Source organism: Notechis scutatus, chromosome 1 (genome assembly GCF_049901735.1).
Source record: "Notechis scutatus isolate UNSWTSFEM ecotype Mainland chromosome 1, rNotScu1.2, whole genome shotgun sequence".
NCBI classification, from domain to species: domain Eukaryota; kingdom Metazoa; phylum Chordata; class Lepidosauria; order Squamata; family Elapidae; genus Notechis; species Notechis scutatus.
The window spans coordinates 229,566,008-229,585,945 of NC_142009.1; the positions used below are offsets into that span (position 1 = coordinate 229,566,008).

The 19,938-nt window shown below is 40.7% G+C and overlaps 1 protein-coding gene across 1 annotated transcript in view; it reads left to right on the top strand.

Moving 5' to 3' along the window:
- The first annotated feature begins 4,144 nt into the window (after positions 1–4,144).
- The window catches only part of DTX4 (deltex E3 ubiquitin ligase 4), a 44,523-nt gene continuing 28,729 nt past the window's right edge, over positions 4,145–19,938 (top strand). Inside the window, exon 1 of the mRNA XM_026683772.2 lies at positions 4,145–5,123. Coding sequence (XP_026539557.2) covers positions 4,814–5,123 — 310 coding nt within the window. The 5' untranslated portion in view covers positions 4,145–4,813. The remainder of the gene's footprint in view (positions 5,124–19,938) is intronic.

Here is a 19,938-nt window from a genome sequence, read left to right on the forward strand (position 1 = left end):
GAAAGGTGAGGGATGTGGGTGGCCCTGTGACTAAAGGCTCTCAATCCCTACTGTAAACCATACAACCAAATGAAGATGCAGCAGCATATTATATCACAAGAACATCCTTATATTTAACAATAGCATGTCATGCTTCACTGGGTACATTTATCCACCCAGGGGCAACATACTGATTTTGAAAAATATTTAAGACTGTAGATACCCCTCTTCTCTCTGCTAGCTCCCGAGAGATCCTAAGGAAGGCTTCTTCTTCCCCATTGTGACAATAAAATCCCAGGACAGAAATTTCTCACCAAACCTGGTCTTTATAAAAACTGCATGTTACAATCAAACAGCAATATTCCTTCCATGCTTTAAGCAAAACAGAACAGAAAATAATGCTGACCATCCCTTTCCAATTAGGTTAAGTATGTCCAGAAAAAAAACCCAAAGAGGCCATAGAGCAGTGAAAACACAGGCAAAACAGATCCTCCGATGGTATCATTTCTACTGCAACATATCTAATATTAGATGCATGATGCAAGAGTCTCACTGAACGTGCGTCTAAGATCTGTATCATCTGGGTATATCTTAAACATAGCTGTTTAATGAAATCAAATTCCCCAGCTTGTAGCCCTATTTTTACGTCCTAATTTTTTACATGTGGCTTGGGGGAATATCTGATGATGAGAACACATTTTTGGAAGCTGTAATGAATCAAGGACAACCATTTTAAGCCCAGATACTTCAAAATATATTGCCATCGCCTTCATATAAAATACACCACAGGAAAATCACCCCTAAATGATGATTAATGACATGGCTGAGGCTGTTGATCTACAGTCAAAGGCTCTATTTATCAAACCATTATGGGTTGATCAACATGCAATGGGATCTCTGGAACCAGGGAAATTGGAGCAGTCATGAAACCAACTTCATCAGTCAATCTTTGTACAGAAATGGACAATTATTATTTTTTTGTGGGTAGAATCTCTTTTTTCTGCTTCTATGGGTCACAGTAAGGATGGCCACTGAACATAGAACATCTCATGAATAAGAACAGATGAACTTTGGGCTCCTTTATCCATTTTGGGAGAGAATATTTTTTAAAAAACACAGGATAGCTTTAAAACATGGGACTTATAGGTATTTTCAAATCTTTTTTTTTTAAAAAAAAGCTTAAAACAATGCTACTAAAAATAGCTATTTTGCTTCTAAATCTCAATGGCATGAGGCTGAGGTTAGATGCAACTTGTGACCTAGGAGCTGCTAATTGGTGGTTTACTGAAGGATTCTGAGAGTCCAATTCTGATTTGAAAGAGAAAGGAACATAAGAAGGAGCACTGCTTGGGAGTGTTGAAGGAGCCCAAATGTTTACAGTTCAGACCAGCCAGTTGAATAATATACAACACTGCTCACAATCCTGTTGCAAAGAACTGTGGCAAACTTATATATCAATAAAAATAATTTCTAAATATGCATTTATACATATACTTTTAATTGGTGACAAATTTCCCATTTTGTTCATATGTACATGGATGCTCTTATAGGCTCTACTCTGAAAAGGCCCTTTGTAGCATTTGGATGATACCAATTATTGCTTCTTTGGTACGCAGTGTAAGTTTAACTTCTATGCCAACAAGTTGGTGTCAACTCTCAGTGACCACATAGATTTTCTCCAGGATGATCAGTGTCCAACCTGGTCCTTCAGGTCTTTCAACAGTGCACCTGTTGCTACTGTAATTGAGTCCATCTACCTTGCTCCTGGTCAATGTTTCCTTCTCTATCTTTTCACCTTCCTCCAGATAACTAAACCTTTACATAATGTAGTATAATAGTTACAGCCTGGTCATTTGTGCCTCAAGTAAAAACTCTAATTTCTTGGGAAGTCTGAGTCCCTGGCTGCTTGCACTTGTTACCATTAGTTTTATCTAATACATATTTAATCTTAATCCTTTTTTTGGTGTGTTCCTTGACTTGTATTAGTAGAGCTAGCAGATCATTTGTATTTTCAACTATCAAAGTAGTCTCATCAGCAGAGTGCAGGTTATTAATGTTTCTTCCTCCAATTTAAAACCATATACTCATCTTGCTCTAATCCAGTTTCCATAAATGTATATTTAGCATGGGCTGAACGAATAAGGAGAAAGTACATAGCCTTGTCTAATTTCTTTGCTGATCAGTAGCCAGTCTATTTCATCTTGTGCTGTGGCTTCCCAATCTGTAAGTTTGGCATGAGGGCAAAGAGACATTCTGGAGGTCCCATACTCCTAAGCACATTCTCCAGCTTAAGTTCAGATATGCATACAATTTATAGTTGTATGTCCTCAATGTTTGACATGAAGCAAAAAAGAATACTTTGGAATAAATAGTAAATAGTTTGGAATTGAAAGTCATTTTGATGTAGCAATTAAAGCACCAGAACAGAAACCACGGTAGCATAAGTCTCCCACTTTTTCCCTCTCCTGGAGAGAAAAACAATGGGAAACCACTTCTCAAAATCTTGACAAGAAAACTTGTTTAGGCTGGTTCAAGGATGCCTAATAACAACAACAATAATAATATCAATATGTGATCAATTGATTATTATTATTGATCACATACCGAGCTGTTGCAAGACAATAGCTCAGATTGACTACAAACAACGTCACAACACAGTCGCTTAGATGGTCCACTGGAACTTGTGTCACAACTACCATCTGCCTGTAGCAAAGAACTGGTGGGATCATAAGCGTGAAAAAGTGGTCAAAAATGAGCATGCAAAACTACTGTGGGACTTCCGAATACAGACTGACAAAGTTCTGGAACACAATACCCCTGATATCACGATTGTGGAGAAGAAAAAAGTGTGAATCAACGACATTGCCATACCTGGTGATAGCAGAATCGAAGAGGAACAACTTGAAAAAATCACCAAATATCAGGACTTGAGAATCGAACTGCAGAGACTCTGGCATAAACCAGTGCAGGTGGTTCCAGTGGTAATTGGCACACTGGGTGCTGTGCCTAAAGACCTAGGCAAAAACAATTGGTGCTGACAAGATCACCATTGGTCAGCTGCAGAAGGCCACCTTACTGGGATCTGATCGCATAATCCGCCGATACATCACACAGTCCTGAACACTTGGGAAGTGTTCAACTAGTGATTTGTGATACCACATCCAGCACGGTTATCTCATCTGCTGTGTATACTGTCATTTTTGTGTACAACAACAACAACAACAACAGAAAAAATATCACCCTCCCATCCCAGGTAGAATTCAATAGATAGACAAAAATGCCAAAATGCCACTTTCAAAACTAGTTGACTCCATCACCAACTATAATAATAATAAAGACCCTGAAAGTACAGTAGCTGTTGAAAATAATTCTAACTTGGAAATATTATCATCTTTGAAGGATGCAGTGCCAGGAGTTTACAAAAAGTTTGTACACACTGCCTTTTTCGAAGCAGCACAATGGTGCACAAAAATGCACTAATGCATTTAAAATCCAACAAACATTTATGCCTTTCATAAGGCCAAGGCGGCCACTGGAAATAATTGATCCCTGTCACCAATTTTGGCCCCAGCTGTGACGGGGCGACTGGGACTCTCATATCCATTGCTTCCCACCCTCACCCCGCCCCCAGCCCCCAATGTGCTGAAGGCTGCGCTACGTCAAAGCGTGAAAAGCAATGGCCAGGCTGATCCCAATACGGAGGGCTGGCTTCTTTTGGCCAGCGAACGTGTCCTGTGGTGTTGTCGCCTTCTCCTCGTCCCACCCCGCGGTGTGGCCATCGATCGGGCACCCCCGCCTTGGGGATGTGGTGGTCCAGTCCCGCCCGCACCAGCTGTTTGCTTTATCCGCGTCAGCAGAGGGCGCTGGAGGCTGAGCAGAGGGGAGGGTTTAGGGGCGGAGGGCCGAGGATGAGGTAATGGTGGAAGGGAGAGCAAAGACGTCGCGGTTCTTGGGGCTCCTGGTGCTGCGGCTCCTCTTCCCACAATCCTTGCAAAGGCAGGGAAGTTGTAACGGCGGCGGGCCAGGTTGCGAGAGGCAGGGAACCTGGCGCTGGCGCTGCGCTGCAACGGGTTATTGTTTCCCGGTTGAGGGCAAGGGGCAATGCGCGGGGGGGGAGATTTGCGTCCCCCCGCTGTGTCGAGAAAGCCCCACTCACCCCGGGATCGGTATATAGAAAGAAGAGGGCATAAAAGCAACAGGGAGGTGGAGCCGGAACGATTGCTGCATCTGCTCCCCAGGGAAGCGGGAGGGGGTCGGGGATGGGGGGAGACCCCAGACATCGGAGCATGAAATTCCTGGCAGGGTTTGTCCGAAAGAACCCCTCCCTCGCGCAAACGCAGAGAAGGGGAGGGAAAAGCAGAGTAGGAGAAGATGCAACTGGTGTAACTTTGAGTCGCCTTCTGCCGTACCAGTAGACACATTTTCTCTTCCGAGACACTTTGCGGAGCAGATGAACGGAACCTGTTTTTCCAGCTTGCTTGACTGGAAGGGTTTTCTTGGTAAAAAAAAATTTTTTTTTAAATGCAACGCATTTCCCAGGCGATGAAGCAAGACTGCTGAATTTGCTTGGGAATAGGAAAGCTTTGCAAGGCTTTTAAAGTCTTCTTTCCATGAAACAGGACCCAAAAGACTCGAGTCTCTCTCTTATTCTTTTTTTGTTTTTGTTTTTAACCCGACAAGCTCCAAAATACTAAGCCGAACAAAAGCGGCGGAGAAAAAAAAAGAAACAAGTCAAAAAAGAAAAAGACAAATTGGAACGGGTCCAAGGAGCGAGCAGCCGGTCAGCCCGTAGGCGTGACGTTGCAGAGTTTAAAGGGGTGGAGGGGGGGGGCAGATGAGATCTATCGGACGAGGAGGCTGCCGGAGGTGGTGCCTGGGTTTCGGAGATTCTCCGGGAAGAGACCGACCGCTAAAGAGCGAAGGCAAAGGAATCATGCTGCTGGCTTCCGCCGTGGTGGTTTGGGAATGGCTGAACGAGCACGGTCGATGGAGACCCTACAGTGCGGCCGTGAGCCACCACATCGAAGCAGTGATCAGAGCCGGGCCGAGAGTTGGGGGCAGCGTCGTTCTGGGCCAGGTGGACAATAGGCTGTCGCCGTATATCATCGACCTCCAGTCCATGCACCAGTTCCGCCAAGACACGGGTGAGTTTCACCCCGCATCTTCCCCGGCGCCACCTCGATCCCCTCGCTGCGATTTTGTCCTTTCCTATCCGGAGCCACCTCTCCCTTGCCGGGTCCCTTCTGATCGGCGACCAAAGGAGGGGCGTATTTTCATTTGGAGATTTTTTTAGTGTGTGTGTGTGTGTGTTTTTGTTTTAAACGAGACGTATAAGAAGTCCGCTGGGATTAAGTTTCATTGCGGTTGCACAGCCCCATGATATTAAAGGTTGGCATTTGGGATAACTCTTGTTAGGCAGCGGGGGAAGCGAGATGAGACAGGACAGAGGGAGATTTATGGGAATATTGAAATTTGCCAATTCTAGAAAAGGATTTGGAGGTGGAATAAGGTGCAGCCGATATACTGTACTACAAGCCTCCAAATCCTCCTGCCATTGCCAAAAAAAGAGAGGGGGCTTAATTAGATGGGCTTCATTGGGAGGAAAAGGCAGCTTTTCTGAATTTGCCTTTCCAATTAGGCAAACCCTGCCTCTGCTTAATAGTGGTAGCCTGCATAAGTTAAGAAAAACCTGTTCTGCAGTGAAAATGCCGGGTGTTCTCTAATGGCTTGTGAAGGTGTGTGAGCAACCATTTACTCATTACTTCATTTGCAAAGAGCAAAACACACAAATATGAAACGTCAAAGGCTGGTGTGGAAAGAAGAGTGGCTGCAACCAATGCTTCTTTGGAACTTACTACTGAATAAATCTGGATAGAATTGGGCTGTGTGTGTGTGTGTCTCTTGTGCCTTGAGACAAAATACAGCTGCGTGTATACTACATATGCCAGGAGGGGAGCTTGGAAAAAAAACATTTCATAAATAACAGGAAGCATTATGTAATGTGTGATTTTGTAAAAATTCAAGCAGCCGGTCAAACTTGGTCACATTTGGAGGAAAGTTGCATAAATGCGAATGAAAAGGTTTGTGATTCCTTTTTAATTAGCTGATCTGGAGTAAATTTTACAGACACCTACTGCTGAAACTAATCCTCTGGTTGAGAGGCAGGAGCAACAAATAGTTTACCTAGAGAGGTTAACAATAAAAGATGATTAAAAACTGCTTCTAGAAGAACAGATCCAGATGATACTATCCTGACTGGGTATCATTTGAAGGTCCTAATCTTACTTCTCCCTTTGGAGAAGCTGGAAGGGGAGGGGACTTGTTTTTGTGGGTTAGTTTGAGTTACAGGTAGTTCCCCTCCCCCCCCTAATTATTGTTGATTCATAACTAGACCCATGTCCCGATGTCATCATGGGAAACCATCAAGTAGAAGAAAAATGGGCTGTCAGCTGGGAAAACCAAAACAAAATACCAAGCTAAAAACCCGGGAACAACTATTTGTTTGATATTGTGAAAACCATGCCAGGAGCTGTAGCTGAAGGTCTGGAGAGTGATGGAGGTATGGGTGGTGCTTCTTCCTCCTCCCCCCCTCCGCTCCTCCCCTGTCTTTTAGTGTCTGGACTAAGCTGTTTGCCAAGACCTGAATGCCTCTTGGCAACTTGCTCCTGAGATCCTGCCAGTGAAGCTGTTGCAATCTGACAGGTAGAGAAACCAGGCGTAGGTGTGCAGCTGTCTTTGCTGACAGCGAGGAAACACCCTGGGAAAACCATCAGCCTCTTTAGCTGGGAATCCCGCTTGCTCCTGCTAGTGAGCACATGTGAAGAAGGGAAGTAGCTATTGGATCAGGAGAGAAGCTGGGAGGGAATGGCAGGTGGAATCACACCATCCCTGTGCATTAGAAGAAGCCTCCTGCTACAGTATATGGTGCAGCCTGCTGCATGTGGAAGAGGCTGGCCCTGAGTGAGCGGATGAAAGAGAAGAGCTGCAGGAAAGCTTAGCATGCAAACAGGAGGACAGAAAGGGAGGAGACAGAAACCTGATAAGAGTCAGACAAAGCTGATGAAAGGAAAAATGGGAAAGAAATTTTCATGGAGCTAAGATTTTGGGGAGTCAAAGTGCACCAAAAATACTTTTTGATGCACATTTCTGTGCAAAAGCTGGAAATATTAATTAGTGCTTTATGAGATAGCATTAAAAGGAATACATAAAATGTAAATAATAGTTTCTCAGAGGTTTGGTCTGGACACAACATCTCTCAGTCTGGCCCTTAAAACTGAAGTGCACCATTTGATCAGTCCCTGAGAAGTATGAGTACATTTAGTAGTGCCTTTTATTTTACAGTAAATGATTCTTTTAAATGTCACCAAGAGCAGATTTTGTTTCCATATAATGGGAGTCAAAGATGTGTGAGAGAGAGTGCATGTGTATGGATTTATTCATATTCAGGCTGGCTGGGAATGGTGGGAATTGAAAGCCCTGGGCTGCAGAAGACATCTTTAAAGACTGTCAGATTGATTGCAGCCTAAGTCCTTATCAACCAGGGCTTGCTTCATTCCATTATTTGCACCTTACTTTTTGGCAACAGTAAAGAGAGACGCTGATACTGGGTCAAATGCTATTACAATCATTATAACCTTTATGAAACACAGCAATGTGGCTATTAACTACAGCATTTTGCCTGTACTTGGAGGATAAGCAAGATTTGTGCTGTGTCTACAGGTAGATTCAAATAGGCTATGAAATCAAGTTCTGATCGGTTAACTTTTTCCAACTGCTCTGTACATTTGTGATCAGTCCTGGCATCATTGATTAGTTGAATACAGAAAACTGACTGGTTGCACAATAGTCTCTCCTGCCCTTTGATTATTAGGACAAGATTCTAAATTAAATAACTTTACTTCTTTTTCTCTCACTTATACTGCCATGGGAGGGAGTTAGCTCTTATCAGTTCCATTCATTCACAATATTGTAAATTGTTTGTTGTGAGATGTATTCTTCCTAGTGTCCAGTCCAGTCCTTTAGCCAAACAAGCCAGATTTCCTTTTCTGAAGATGATATATTTCTCCATATATTTCTTCTCTACCTCATATGATTAGACTATGAGTTGGAACAATCCCTAGCAGTTGCCCAGATATGCTGACTTGAGATTTTTTGCACTTGGATATAAGAACCAGGCTACAGACTGAATCTTCAACTGCTGTAAAGATAGGTTGGAAGACCCCAATTCCAGTTCAGTTACAGCTGTATGTGACAGCTTCACACGCTCAAGGAAAGTTGGGTGTGAGGTATCTGTGGAGATTCTCAGTCATCCAGGTCATAGTTGTCTCAAAGGTGCTTTTTGAAAAGGCAGCTGTTTTCTTCTTGAGGAAGATGTTTCACTTCTCATCTAAGAAGCTACATCAATTCTGACAGCATGGTGGATGGAAGAATTAGTTCTGGCAGGATGGAAGTGAATGGAAGGATCATATTTCTTTGCAATCCTCTGGTCCTTAACACTCTTTCTGAGAGCCATTGAGCCTCTTGGGGTTTTATCTGTGCCCTCAGGCTTACCTGAATCAGAGTGCAAATGGGGGTGGAATGTCCTTGGAACTGCTGAAAGGACTGAGTCAACTATTTATTTATTTATTTGTCAAAAGCTTACAATATAACAAACAAGAATAAACATGTTTATTTACAAGAAATAGGAACTAATAATTGGGGACAATAGGACAGGGATGGTAGGCACGTTTGTGCACTTATGCACTAGTTGTTATACATTAGGGGTCTCCAATCTTGGCAACTTTAAGCCTGGAGGACTTCAACTCTCTGGGGAATCCGCCAGGCTTAAAGTTGCCAAGATTGGAGACCCCTGTCATAAATGGTCCCTTTTATCCCTCTTTCAGATTTTTCCACTATATGTCCCGGTAGCTTGATAGACTATCCCAAAATTGGTGCTTATATTCCTGTTAGTCACATATCTCCCAGTCTAATACACTCCATGCCTGGAATGTTGTAACAAAAGTGAATTAATATAAATTCTGAAAGTGATTCATTATCATCTCTACAAGTGCAGCTCTTGTGTTCAGTCACATTGTGAGAGACTAACAACCTCCTCGCTGACTTTCAAAAGTTCATTTTGACTAAGCTCATGTCTTGGCAAATTTAGTTGGAGGCAGTGAAGTGGGGAATGCAAAACTAAATTGGTTCAAGGACCAAGGAACAATTAGGGTGAGCCACAGAAGTCTTTTAAGCAACTAATGATACAAATAGATCTCTAGATGAGTTAAAGTTAATGGTGCATTAAAGAAATACAGTAAAATTGCACAGCCTTGAATAAATTCCTTGCATCCATCTGTAGTGCAGAAGAGGTAGGACCAATGCCATTATCTAAGATTATAGAATATTACCAAAGGATTAAATCAAAGAACTAAAAGCATCCATGCTGATCAGCCAAAGATGTTCTAGGCCAACTACCTGCAGTCCTGAAGCCGGAACACTAAATATCCTGCTTTCCTGTTCAGTTTGCATCCAAATGTGAAATATTGTTAGAGACCTATTACCTTTGAGTGCTGTTGCATTTTGGGGTGAGGGGCTAATAATGCCTTACAAAATTAAGTCCTGGTCCATTGAAGCCAAAGATAAGTTGTTTTTCTCTAACTAATAATTTTCTACCATCACATCATGATTTGGTACAAAAGCTGTAGAAAGAGATTCTGGGTTTAGAATTGATTCGTGGAATTCGGTGTGAGCATATCTATAGATTGATTTAGAATTTAAGACTTGTGGACTTCAACTCCCAGAATTCTTCCTCCAGTTATGTTAGCTGAGGAATTCTGGGAGTTGAAGTCCACAAATCTGAAACTTGCCAAGTTTGAAGACCCTTGACTTAGAAAGTCTTCTTGATTTTGGAAAAGAAACACTCAACTGATCCTTCAGGGTCTTTTGTAGTGTAAAAAAAGATATTGAATAGTAAAAGCCAGGACACTAACAGAATAAAAAGGTTTTGTTACTCCCCTTCCCAAAAAAATAAAACAAAAGAGATCGACAAAAAAAACCATGAAAAATATTAATAAAGTAATATTATTTTATTATAAAATTAATGCAGTAAGACAATTGTATACATTTAATACAAAAATATTTACAATAAATACATTAGATATGGATGATCAATATTGAGGTTAAAGAAGGAGATTGTAGAAGAGCCAGATGAATTATTTATTAGTGGCTTTGCTCAAAAAAATCATATAGTATTTGGATATTTTAAGCAGATCGACCTAACCACAGGTATATTTTTAATTTATTATAATTCTCTACTACAGCTTCAATAAAACCAACACAAAGGGCAATATGACTCCACCCAACATTGATTAGTTGGTTTAAACAACATATATCAGTCCCGAGGAGAAAACGTACTCTAGTCTAAAAGGAAACGCTTTTTGCAGTCTTTCTAAACACAAGTAAGGCTCCGATCTTACAGAACCCATCTATTGAAACAAGGCGTGCCAGTGGTCCTGAAGGTTTTAATCTCCATTTATTTGCCGCAAATCCTGCTGTCACTCAGAGACAGGTCTCTCTGCCTGAACATAGTGGACTTGAGGAGGTACATTCCCACCTAAACAGCTTCTTTCTGTACTGTCACTTCTAGCATAGGAAGAATTGGCAGAGGGAAAAATAAACATTTCCTGGATTCTTGGATTCCAGCTTCTTTGTCAAGTTGTCTTCACTTTGTTCCTTTAGTTCCACTCCTTCTACTGTCAAGAAGGCTTTTATTTTTCATGATTCCCTTGCTACCCCAAATTTTGGGAGCAGCTTGCACAACCATTCGTGTAATGACACATTTTAGTTGTTTTTACGCAAAAGTCATGTTTGGTATGCAGTTAAAGTATAAACATGTGATCTTTTAGGCATAGGCAATTTCACAGTGAAGGCACTTGAGTGGACAAGAGTGAATTTGGGGGTGGAATTTTGCACACCAGTGTCAGTCCTGGACTGCGTTTTGAAAAAAATATATGAAAAATCAGTCTACCGCAAATAATTTTACTGTTGAATTTCAGTAGTCCCACTCTGGGTGTGAGGGTTCGAGAGGCTGTAGAAATGAGCATGGGAAGAACTTGCGTAGGCTCTGGTTGCCACCCTTGAGTTAAAGCATTATACACGCCCAGCAGACTTAGCAGCTGTTGGTGTGTTTGGTAAGTTTTGTGGCGCCATTGCTGTCTGGAATATAAATGTTTACATATTCCCCACTCAGATTCTGACTCTGGTGTTGCAGTGGTATAATGGGGTTAATGAAGGGTTTGTTCTCTGGTTGATTAAGAAATTGGGTGGCTATTACTGATTTAGAACTCAGCAGAAATGGAATAGTTTTAGACACTTCCGTTTCTGCCCACCAAAGACCATCTAGATTAACGTTCAGACAAAATTCTTTCCCAAAGAGAAGAGGATCGCTATCTTCTGTGCCATTTTTATGGGAAACATTTAGCATCTATCAACCCATTTATTTCTTTTATAATTTTAGGCGGGTTTTCTTTCTTAATTTGCTTTGGTGTCTTTAGTGCTCCTTGATCAAGGGTCTTCAAACTTGGCAAGTTTAAGGCTTGTGGACTTCAACTCCCAGAATTCCTGAGCTAACATGACTGGAGGAGAAACTTTGGGAGTTGAAGTCCAAAGTCTTAAAGCTGTCAAGTTTGAAGACCCCTGTCCTTGATGGTATCAGTTGTGGAAATGTTAATCTGAATTAATTTTGAAGTCCTTATATAGGTAGTTCTCAACTTATGATCACAACTGAACCCAAATTTTCTATGGCTAAGTGACACATTTGTTCAGTGAGTTTTGCCCCATTTTACAACCTTGTTGTTGAGTGAATCACTGCAGTTGTTAAGTCAGTAACAAGGTTGTAAGCAAATCTGGCTTCTCCATTGACTTTGCTTATCAGAAGGTCACAAAAGGCGGTCACATGATCCCAGGACATTGCAACCGTCATAAATATGAACCAGCTGCCAAATGTCTGAATTTTGATCATGTGACTATGGGGGATGCTGCAACGGTCATAAATGTGAGAAACAATAAGTCACTTTTCAGTGCTATTGTAACTTTGAATAGTCACTAAACAAACTGTTGTAAGTTGAGGACTACCTGTAATGTAAATTTAAGTACATTAGTCTGCTTTCCTCATACTATGGGGGTACGACGCTGGTCTACTTTTAAAAAACCAGAAAGATTAATAAGAAAATTCATATGAACAATTCTGAAGGCATTATACAAGAGCTTCATTAGTACTACTGTATACCTATAGCAGTGGTGGCTAACCTTTTTGGGCTCCTGTGCCAAAAATTGCATGTGCGTTAGCGCGCACGCACTTGCGTACTAGCACCCAGAATGCAATGCGTCCCCCACACCCCCTGCACATGTGCGTGGAACCCCCCATGCCACCCCCTTACCTGCACTGCGCCTCACAGCTGATTTTTCGGCTGGTTTGAGGCCTTTTTCGGTCTCCCAGAGGCTTGAAAAAAGCCTCTGCAAGGCTTTTCAGGATGAATAATATGTCCATTTTGTCACTTCCGGTATTACAGAAAGTGACGAAATGGGCCTATTCAACCTGAAAAGCCTTGCAGAGGCTTTTTCCAAGCCTCTGGGAGACCAAAAAAGGCCTCAAGCCAGCTGAAAAATCAGCTGTGAGGCGTGCGCATGCGCAGTGAGGTAAGTCGGTAAGTTTGCTGTGGCTCACATGCCATTACAAATAGATCTGCGTTCCACTTGCGGCATGCATGCCATAGGTTCACCATCACAGACCTATAGGGTAAGACATTTACAAGTAGTCATTTCTTTTTCCTGGTACGTATTATTTTGTTCTTAATATGATCTTAATATGAAGTCAGGTAAGACTTTTTTTAAAAAAAACTTAACTAACTTACCTACTTTTTAAAAGCTATTGGATGCTTGAGGCCATCCAAGTCTTGTGGTTACTCTGTGCATTTGAAATATTTTGGGGTTTTGGGTAGTGCTACTGCTGATCTGTTTAATTGGATCATATTATATAAGTTTCAGGGGAGTGGCTTGGGGAGGGATTGGGTAAAAAGGCATATAAACCTAATCGCTGTTTTCTTAGCAGAAATAAGTTTTGTGACACTAACCTGCTCTTCTTTTGCTCTCTCTGTTGAAGAGAGAATTTGATGGTCCGCAATTACTAACATAAATAGTTCATCCTTTGTCCAGACTTTGGTTGTTGATAGCTGCATTTTTAATAGATGTATGTTACACACACCAGCTAGCATTCCAAATATTCCTCATTTCATGGTAGGAAGACTTTTGCTGGATTCCTCCCTTGGGGAAAAAACTCTAAAGAATGCACTGAGCAGGGGGGCTTTTCTTCCCCTGACAAAATAATTAGAATGGACATCGAATCCTTGTCTGTGTGATGATATTATAGGTCTACTTGATGTAGACCCCTTTCTTAAACCCATTTCCCATATACAAACTTTGTCCATATATTCTGTTCTTATCCAGTGGTTGCCACAGTGATCAGCAATGGGTCCATCTTCTCGGCTGAATTTGCTGAGACCAAATCAAACTTATTTTGAAGTCTGATGTTGTCCCATCTTGGCAATAGAGCCACTGGGTCAAAAAAGAAAGTGGGACTGGCTGCAGCTCTGTCTATTAAACCCTTTGTCAGCTCTGAGGCAGGCAGAGATTAATGTTTGGTTTGCTCTTGCAAAATAAAAGGCTGAAAAGAATACCAACACCAACATGTTGCCATCAAGCTTAGGGGTCCCCAGAGTTAGGAGGGTCATTTATTTGCTTGGAGAAATGAAAGAGGAAAGAATTTTCATCTGTTGGGTCTAGAGTTTTACCTACTCCCCCAAAGCTTTCTCAAAGTGCTCTATAGTTTGTGCTCACAACAGTGGTGAACTTATTATTATCATTATCTCTTTTGTTCATTAAACATGAAACTCAATCAACTGAACATTTAAAAATGTATCACAAATAAAATTGACTGACACTAATGGTTGATACGGGTTGCTGCCTGTGTCCTAGGTATCAACCAAGTATCTTCTTAAAATATACAATGTTCCGAGTAGTGCGGTTTTTTGCAGTTCCGCTGGTGTTACTACAGGAAGCTGCAGTTTCTTAATGTGTTTTGTAAAATTCCTGGACATGGTACCAAGTGGGTATCACGATGGGTATCACTGTTACATGTTTCACCCATAACCGTGCGTAGTTTCGATGGCCAGGTCGTGATATTTTTACACATTTAGCCTGATTTTCCCCCAGTTCTTTTTCTTCAACTCTGGCGTCTCCTGGTACAGCGATATCAATAAGCAATATCAAGGCTTCGACCCTCGACAACTGTAATATTTGACATGTTGTGTTCCGAATGGCGATCTGTCTATATTTGAAAATCCCACAAGATCTTCACCATCTCATTTTGGACATATTATTATTACTATTACTATTATTATTATTACTATTATTATTATTATTATTACTATTATTATTATTATTATTATTATTATTATTACTGCTATTTTCAAAAACAGATCTAAGAGGCCAGTGAACTATTAAATCACATGTTTTGTTTTTTGTGAACATTCCTGCACAGACTCACTTGATTGTGCAACTTTTTGAGCCTTGTAAGCCATGTTGATGGATGAATTAACTTGAGCCAAATTTTCTCTACGAATGCATGCATTTTAATGGCTCCAACTGTACTGGATAGACTGGATGTGTCATACATGCATACCGAATCCAAACAGTTTCTTACATACTGTATATGACAAGTATATTTTCTCACCTTCCTCTCCAGAATTTAAGTCAGCACTAAGGAGGTTCATCTGTTTCGTTCTCATATTAAGCTTAGGCATTTAGTCCGAGATTGATCAGTCTAAGATATCTAGTCTGTTTCAGGACCGAGTTGGACTTTCAATCAAAATGTATGTGCTTCAGTATAATACTCATCAATGCATTATAGTCCAGCGGTTATGGACTGTCAAATAAGATCATGATGGACTTTTTGTTTGGTTTTTGGGGGGGTTGATATAAAACTTAAAGCTGGTTTATTTAAAATTTCAAGCTAGACAATTTGATTAATATTTAATACTCTGCAGTAAAGAATATATCTAGTTCTCTGTAACATCTTTGCTTGCTTTCCAGATCTGGAATTAAAAACACAAAATGGAATTCTGCCCTCAGATACAAAAATATGGTCATTGAATAGTTGGCCATGATAAAGGAGGCAATAAGAGGCTTTGAATAAAACCATTAAAACAATTGCACATGTGGGTCTTGTGGTGCATATATATTCCATAAAGGCCTTCCAGTTTATTTTTTTTCCAGTAAGAATTGACTTTTACATCAGTAGGTATCAAGCGGAGACTACTAGAAACAATCTTCTGTGCATACTTTCCAATCCAGCTGTGATGTAATGCTGCTCTTCTTTTTCCTTCTTCTTCATATGCAATATCTCTACATCGGTGGTAGCTTCTCATAAAAGAACAAGCTGTCACACAGAAGTTGTAACCAATCCTATTACATCTGATTCTTTTCAGAGCTGTAACTTAGCTTTATGAACCCAGCCTTACTTCCTCCATTTTTGCTCTTTTGAGAAAATACTGAAATATCCAAAGAAGGGAACAACTGATTCATGTTAAATGAGAAAACGCAAGTCATAAAAATAAACATACTTTTTTAAAAAATAGGACGCTGATAGAGAAATGAGAGTCACTAAAGAAAGCAGTCAAAAAATGAACAAAATCAAATTTAAAGAGAACCATGACCTTGTTTAGAGATAGACAAAGCTAATGTATTACTCTAAAATAGTTGTGGTCTTTTAGTCAACTATCCAAATCAATCCTTTTATTCTACATCTTAGATCTATCTTATCAACTTCATATGCTGAAAAGGTCCAGAAATGCATGATTTCCTGTAATTTGTGCTTACAGGGTAGATACTGAGTGAAAAAACAAAACTTCCACGTATTACTGACTCATATGAATACAGCATGCAGAGACAACCTTCTCCCTTCTCCCCATTCCCTTCTATGAAGCCTTGTTTCTTGCCTTGATAAACTCAAGGCAGTCTGATGACATTTGCCTAAACTAAATTCTGTGAGAAATGTACCCTTAATTGAAGTTTCCCCCCTCCTTCCTTAAACCCCTTTCAGTGATAACAGGCATGAAACAGTAGGTTTTCCCATTGTAATGCCTACATAATTCACATACATAATTACTCCACTTCTAATGGGTGTATGTGAATATAGCATAGGCTAGATCAGGGGTGTCCAACCTTGGCAACTTTAAGACTTGTGGACTTCAACTCCCAGAATTCCTCAGCCAGTTGCCAAAGTTGCCAAGGTTGGACACCCCTGGGCTAGATCCTAATCGGGATGAAGTCCAGTTCCTGAGGATATCAGCAAATCTTAACAGAAAGGATCTCCTGGGGCCTTTTAAAGCTAGAATGCTGTGAGGCCACCTTGGGGAAGATGGGCTGAAGACTCCTTACATCCAAGTTGCCTTGTTGAATGAACTATTGTTCTGGGCAACTTCCCTCCTCTCTCTCCCCAGTTGCTATGAATGTTGTTGTTTGGGGTCATTAAGGAGTTCTGACGGTAAAGAGGCCATGACCCTGGCAGGGTCTCAATAGCTATTGTCCCTTTTCTTTTTCCTTCTTGAATGGTTGATGGCCTGTCTCAGAGTTAGGCAGGGAGGGAGGATTTTCCCACAGCTGATGGATGAAGCCGGACGGACGGGGGGAGATGCAGAGAGTCCTACGCCCTTTTCTTCCATCCCCAATTCTGCTGGTTTCATCCTTGTGATGGATTATAATCAATTATAGGGTCTGTATAGTGGCTTGGCTTGCAGTAGGTTTTCCCATTGTAATGCCTGTTTCTTAAAAATCAGCCTTCCTACCTAATTTCCCAGGAACATTTTTGATGGGATTTTATTTAGTTAAACCTAATGAAAGAAAGTTTTCCCCCCCAGAGATTAGAAATGGGGTAGAGTTAGAAATATCCAAGTGTTAATTAGTAGAAAACTGATTGCCTACATTGAGAGCCAATTTGCAGTAATAGTTAAGGAGCTAGACAGAAATGGGAGCCCTGGAGTTCTGTTGATCTTTGGTCACAGAAGCTGGCTGGGTGACTTCGGGCCAGTCATTCTCTTCAGCCCAACTTACCTCTTAAGTGTTGTTATGAAGAAATGTTGGATTGGACAAAATTAAATCTATAGATCCATATATTACTTTGTATTTCAGCCTTCTTAACAGTATATTTTTCAAGATTTTTTTCATAGAATAAGGACTAATCACAAGAGCCTTGTTCTTTTGAGTTGTGTTTTGCACATTGCTATGATATAAAACATTTCACGTAATTCAGATCTAAATAAATAAATTAAATTTCCAGATTTAGCCTTTCCCTATTTTTTGATCACTGCTAATTCATGCTCTTCAGTTATCTGCAACAGGCAATTGTTCCTGGTATTAGTGGGGTTCCATTAATCTTAGCATCAATGTAATTTCTGAAACCTATCTTTCTGTTTTTAACAAAATAGGACTCAAATTAACATTGATCAACAGATCTACTTTTCTGTGAAGTTACACCTCTGATAATCATTTAGTATTTGTGTTGCTTATGGCTAAGTTTGGAAATGTCAAATGTTGATATTGCTTGACATTTTAATTAAATTCTTCTCATTGTAAGAATTGGTTTTAAATATGTTTTGCTGTGAAATTCATTCTGTATCCTTTTTAGCCTCGTATTATCATCTTGGAAGGCAGGTAATTTAAGACTGGGGATGTCAGTCCCCTTCCCACCAACCTTTAAACAGCTAGATACTGACTGCTTGAGAAGTCAAGAGGCATTCATGTCTGATCAAAGCTTTGGATCTGAGTAATTTAATAAGCTGAAGTCATGAACAGCTGTCTAAATCACCCTGCCTTGAGATATGCATACACGTATTAGCTCAGAGAAAATGTACATGAATACACAAAGCTGCAAAATAATCAGGGTAAACTAAGATGTCTTTTGTGGCTGGTTAAATTGCATCCAATTTAGAACACAAGTTGCTAGGCACAGTGTTTTCCACTCAGTACAGTACTTCCTAATATTACAATATAGGTGGATTTGTAGCTTTAAGGCTACAAATCTGTCACAATTTCCCAGCTATATAGCAAGAATCACTTAAATAAGAGACACCTTTCTTTCAATTTAGAAACCCAGTTTTCTAGATTGCCCAGTACATGATGATTTTACAGGTCGGATCATTTTCTCTCTGTTGCTAGTCCACTAGGAGTATTTAGGACGTCAATTCCTTCCTTCATTGCAGAGATTACAAGTATATGACATTGTGTTTCTAAGTCTGATGAAGCAGGCACATCTGTTGGTTAGCATAGTCTGACACTGCCCTACTCCACACTTCTCTTTTAATGCTGTCAACCTGGTTTTAGCTAAAGTGACCTTCGCATATACTTGAATGGACAAAGGCAGTCATCATTTTTGCTTGTTTGTGTACTTGAAGCTATGGAGGTACAGTCTTTTACGTAAGGGGAACCAGGGGTGTTGGTTTTGCAGGAACAGGTTCTGCAGGAACAAGAAAGAAGAAGTGAGTGTGTTGTTGCAATAGTGTCCTTGTTATCCAGCTCATCAGTGTAGTTGCTAGCTTGAAGCATGAAGCCTGTGGATCAGTCTTCATGGAATATTTGTGAGTATGTGTGTGAATCTTTTTGCAGTGAAAATCAATACTACTTTAACAACCAAGAAGGGGGAAAATATAATTTAGGCATAACATTTTTCAATGCTAAGTAGTCAGCGGTTAAATGTTTTACAGCAGAGATGTTGACCTTTTAATTGATTTATTTCCCCCTCTTCTTGGTTCCAGTTAAGGCATTGGTAAACATAGGTCATAATGTACACAAGCCAATTATTTCCTGGTGCTCTTCTCTGAATAACTCTTTTCTGGGGAATTTGCCAACTTACTGTTCATTCTAACTATATAAGCAAGAATCGCCTATCATATTTTCTAGTGAAAATGTGCTTCAGTAAATAGCCATTCTCTGTTTAGAATATTTCTTTTGCAGAGAATGCCCCTGATCAGAATATTTATTTTTCTGGAACTGCAGTTATAAACAAAGTTAACTGAATTGAATATACATCTAAAAGATGCCAATAGTTTGCATTCTTCACATAATCTCAGTTATCAACAGCTGTCAGTTACATATGTCTTGTATCAAAGTTAATGAGACTTCTGCACAATCGCTTGTGTCCTTGGTCAGTACCACAGTTTTAACTACCACTTAAATTATGAAGACCAGAAATTAAAAGTCAAGATTCATAAACTGTCTTCACCTCATCACACCCCCTGAAATTACATTTCAGTTTTGTCTCTTACTGTCCTTTACACATGCAAGTACATATTGTCTGAAAATTTTACATTTAATTTTGTTTGCCCAAATAAGGGAATGCCTTATTTCTTGAGAAACTCTGAGTATACATCATTTGTACTTCCACATAAATCAGTGGTGGCTAACCTTTTTCATCTCCCGTGCCGAAAATAGCGCACCAGCACCCAGAAGGCAATGCGCCTCCCCCCCCCCACACCACTCGCTGCGCATCTCTGTGCAAGCAATACCCTGTGCACCTCTGTGCATGCCTGTGCGACCCCCCCATGTGCCACACGCATCTCTGCGCATGTGCATGTGTCTTTTGTGAAAAGCCCCCGCCTCTTGCATATGCATGACAGATACCCAACAATCAGCTGGTGGGCGGGCAGCACATGCGCGTGCACAGTGGGGCTCTTCTGCTCATGTGCCGGCAGAAGTGGCTCTGTGTGCCACTTCCGGCAGGCGTGCCATAGACTCGCCATCATGGGCAGTCTTCAAAATATTGAAGAATAGTTTGGGACGTTGAGGGGTGATGGTCAAATAGTCAGGTTTAGCTTCTGTTGAACCTTGCAGAAAGAGAATGTGAGATACCCATATCTGTGTTCACTGGGA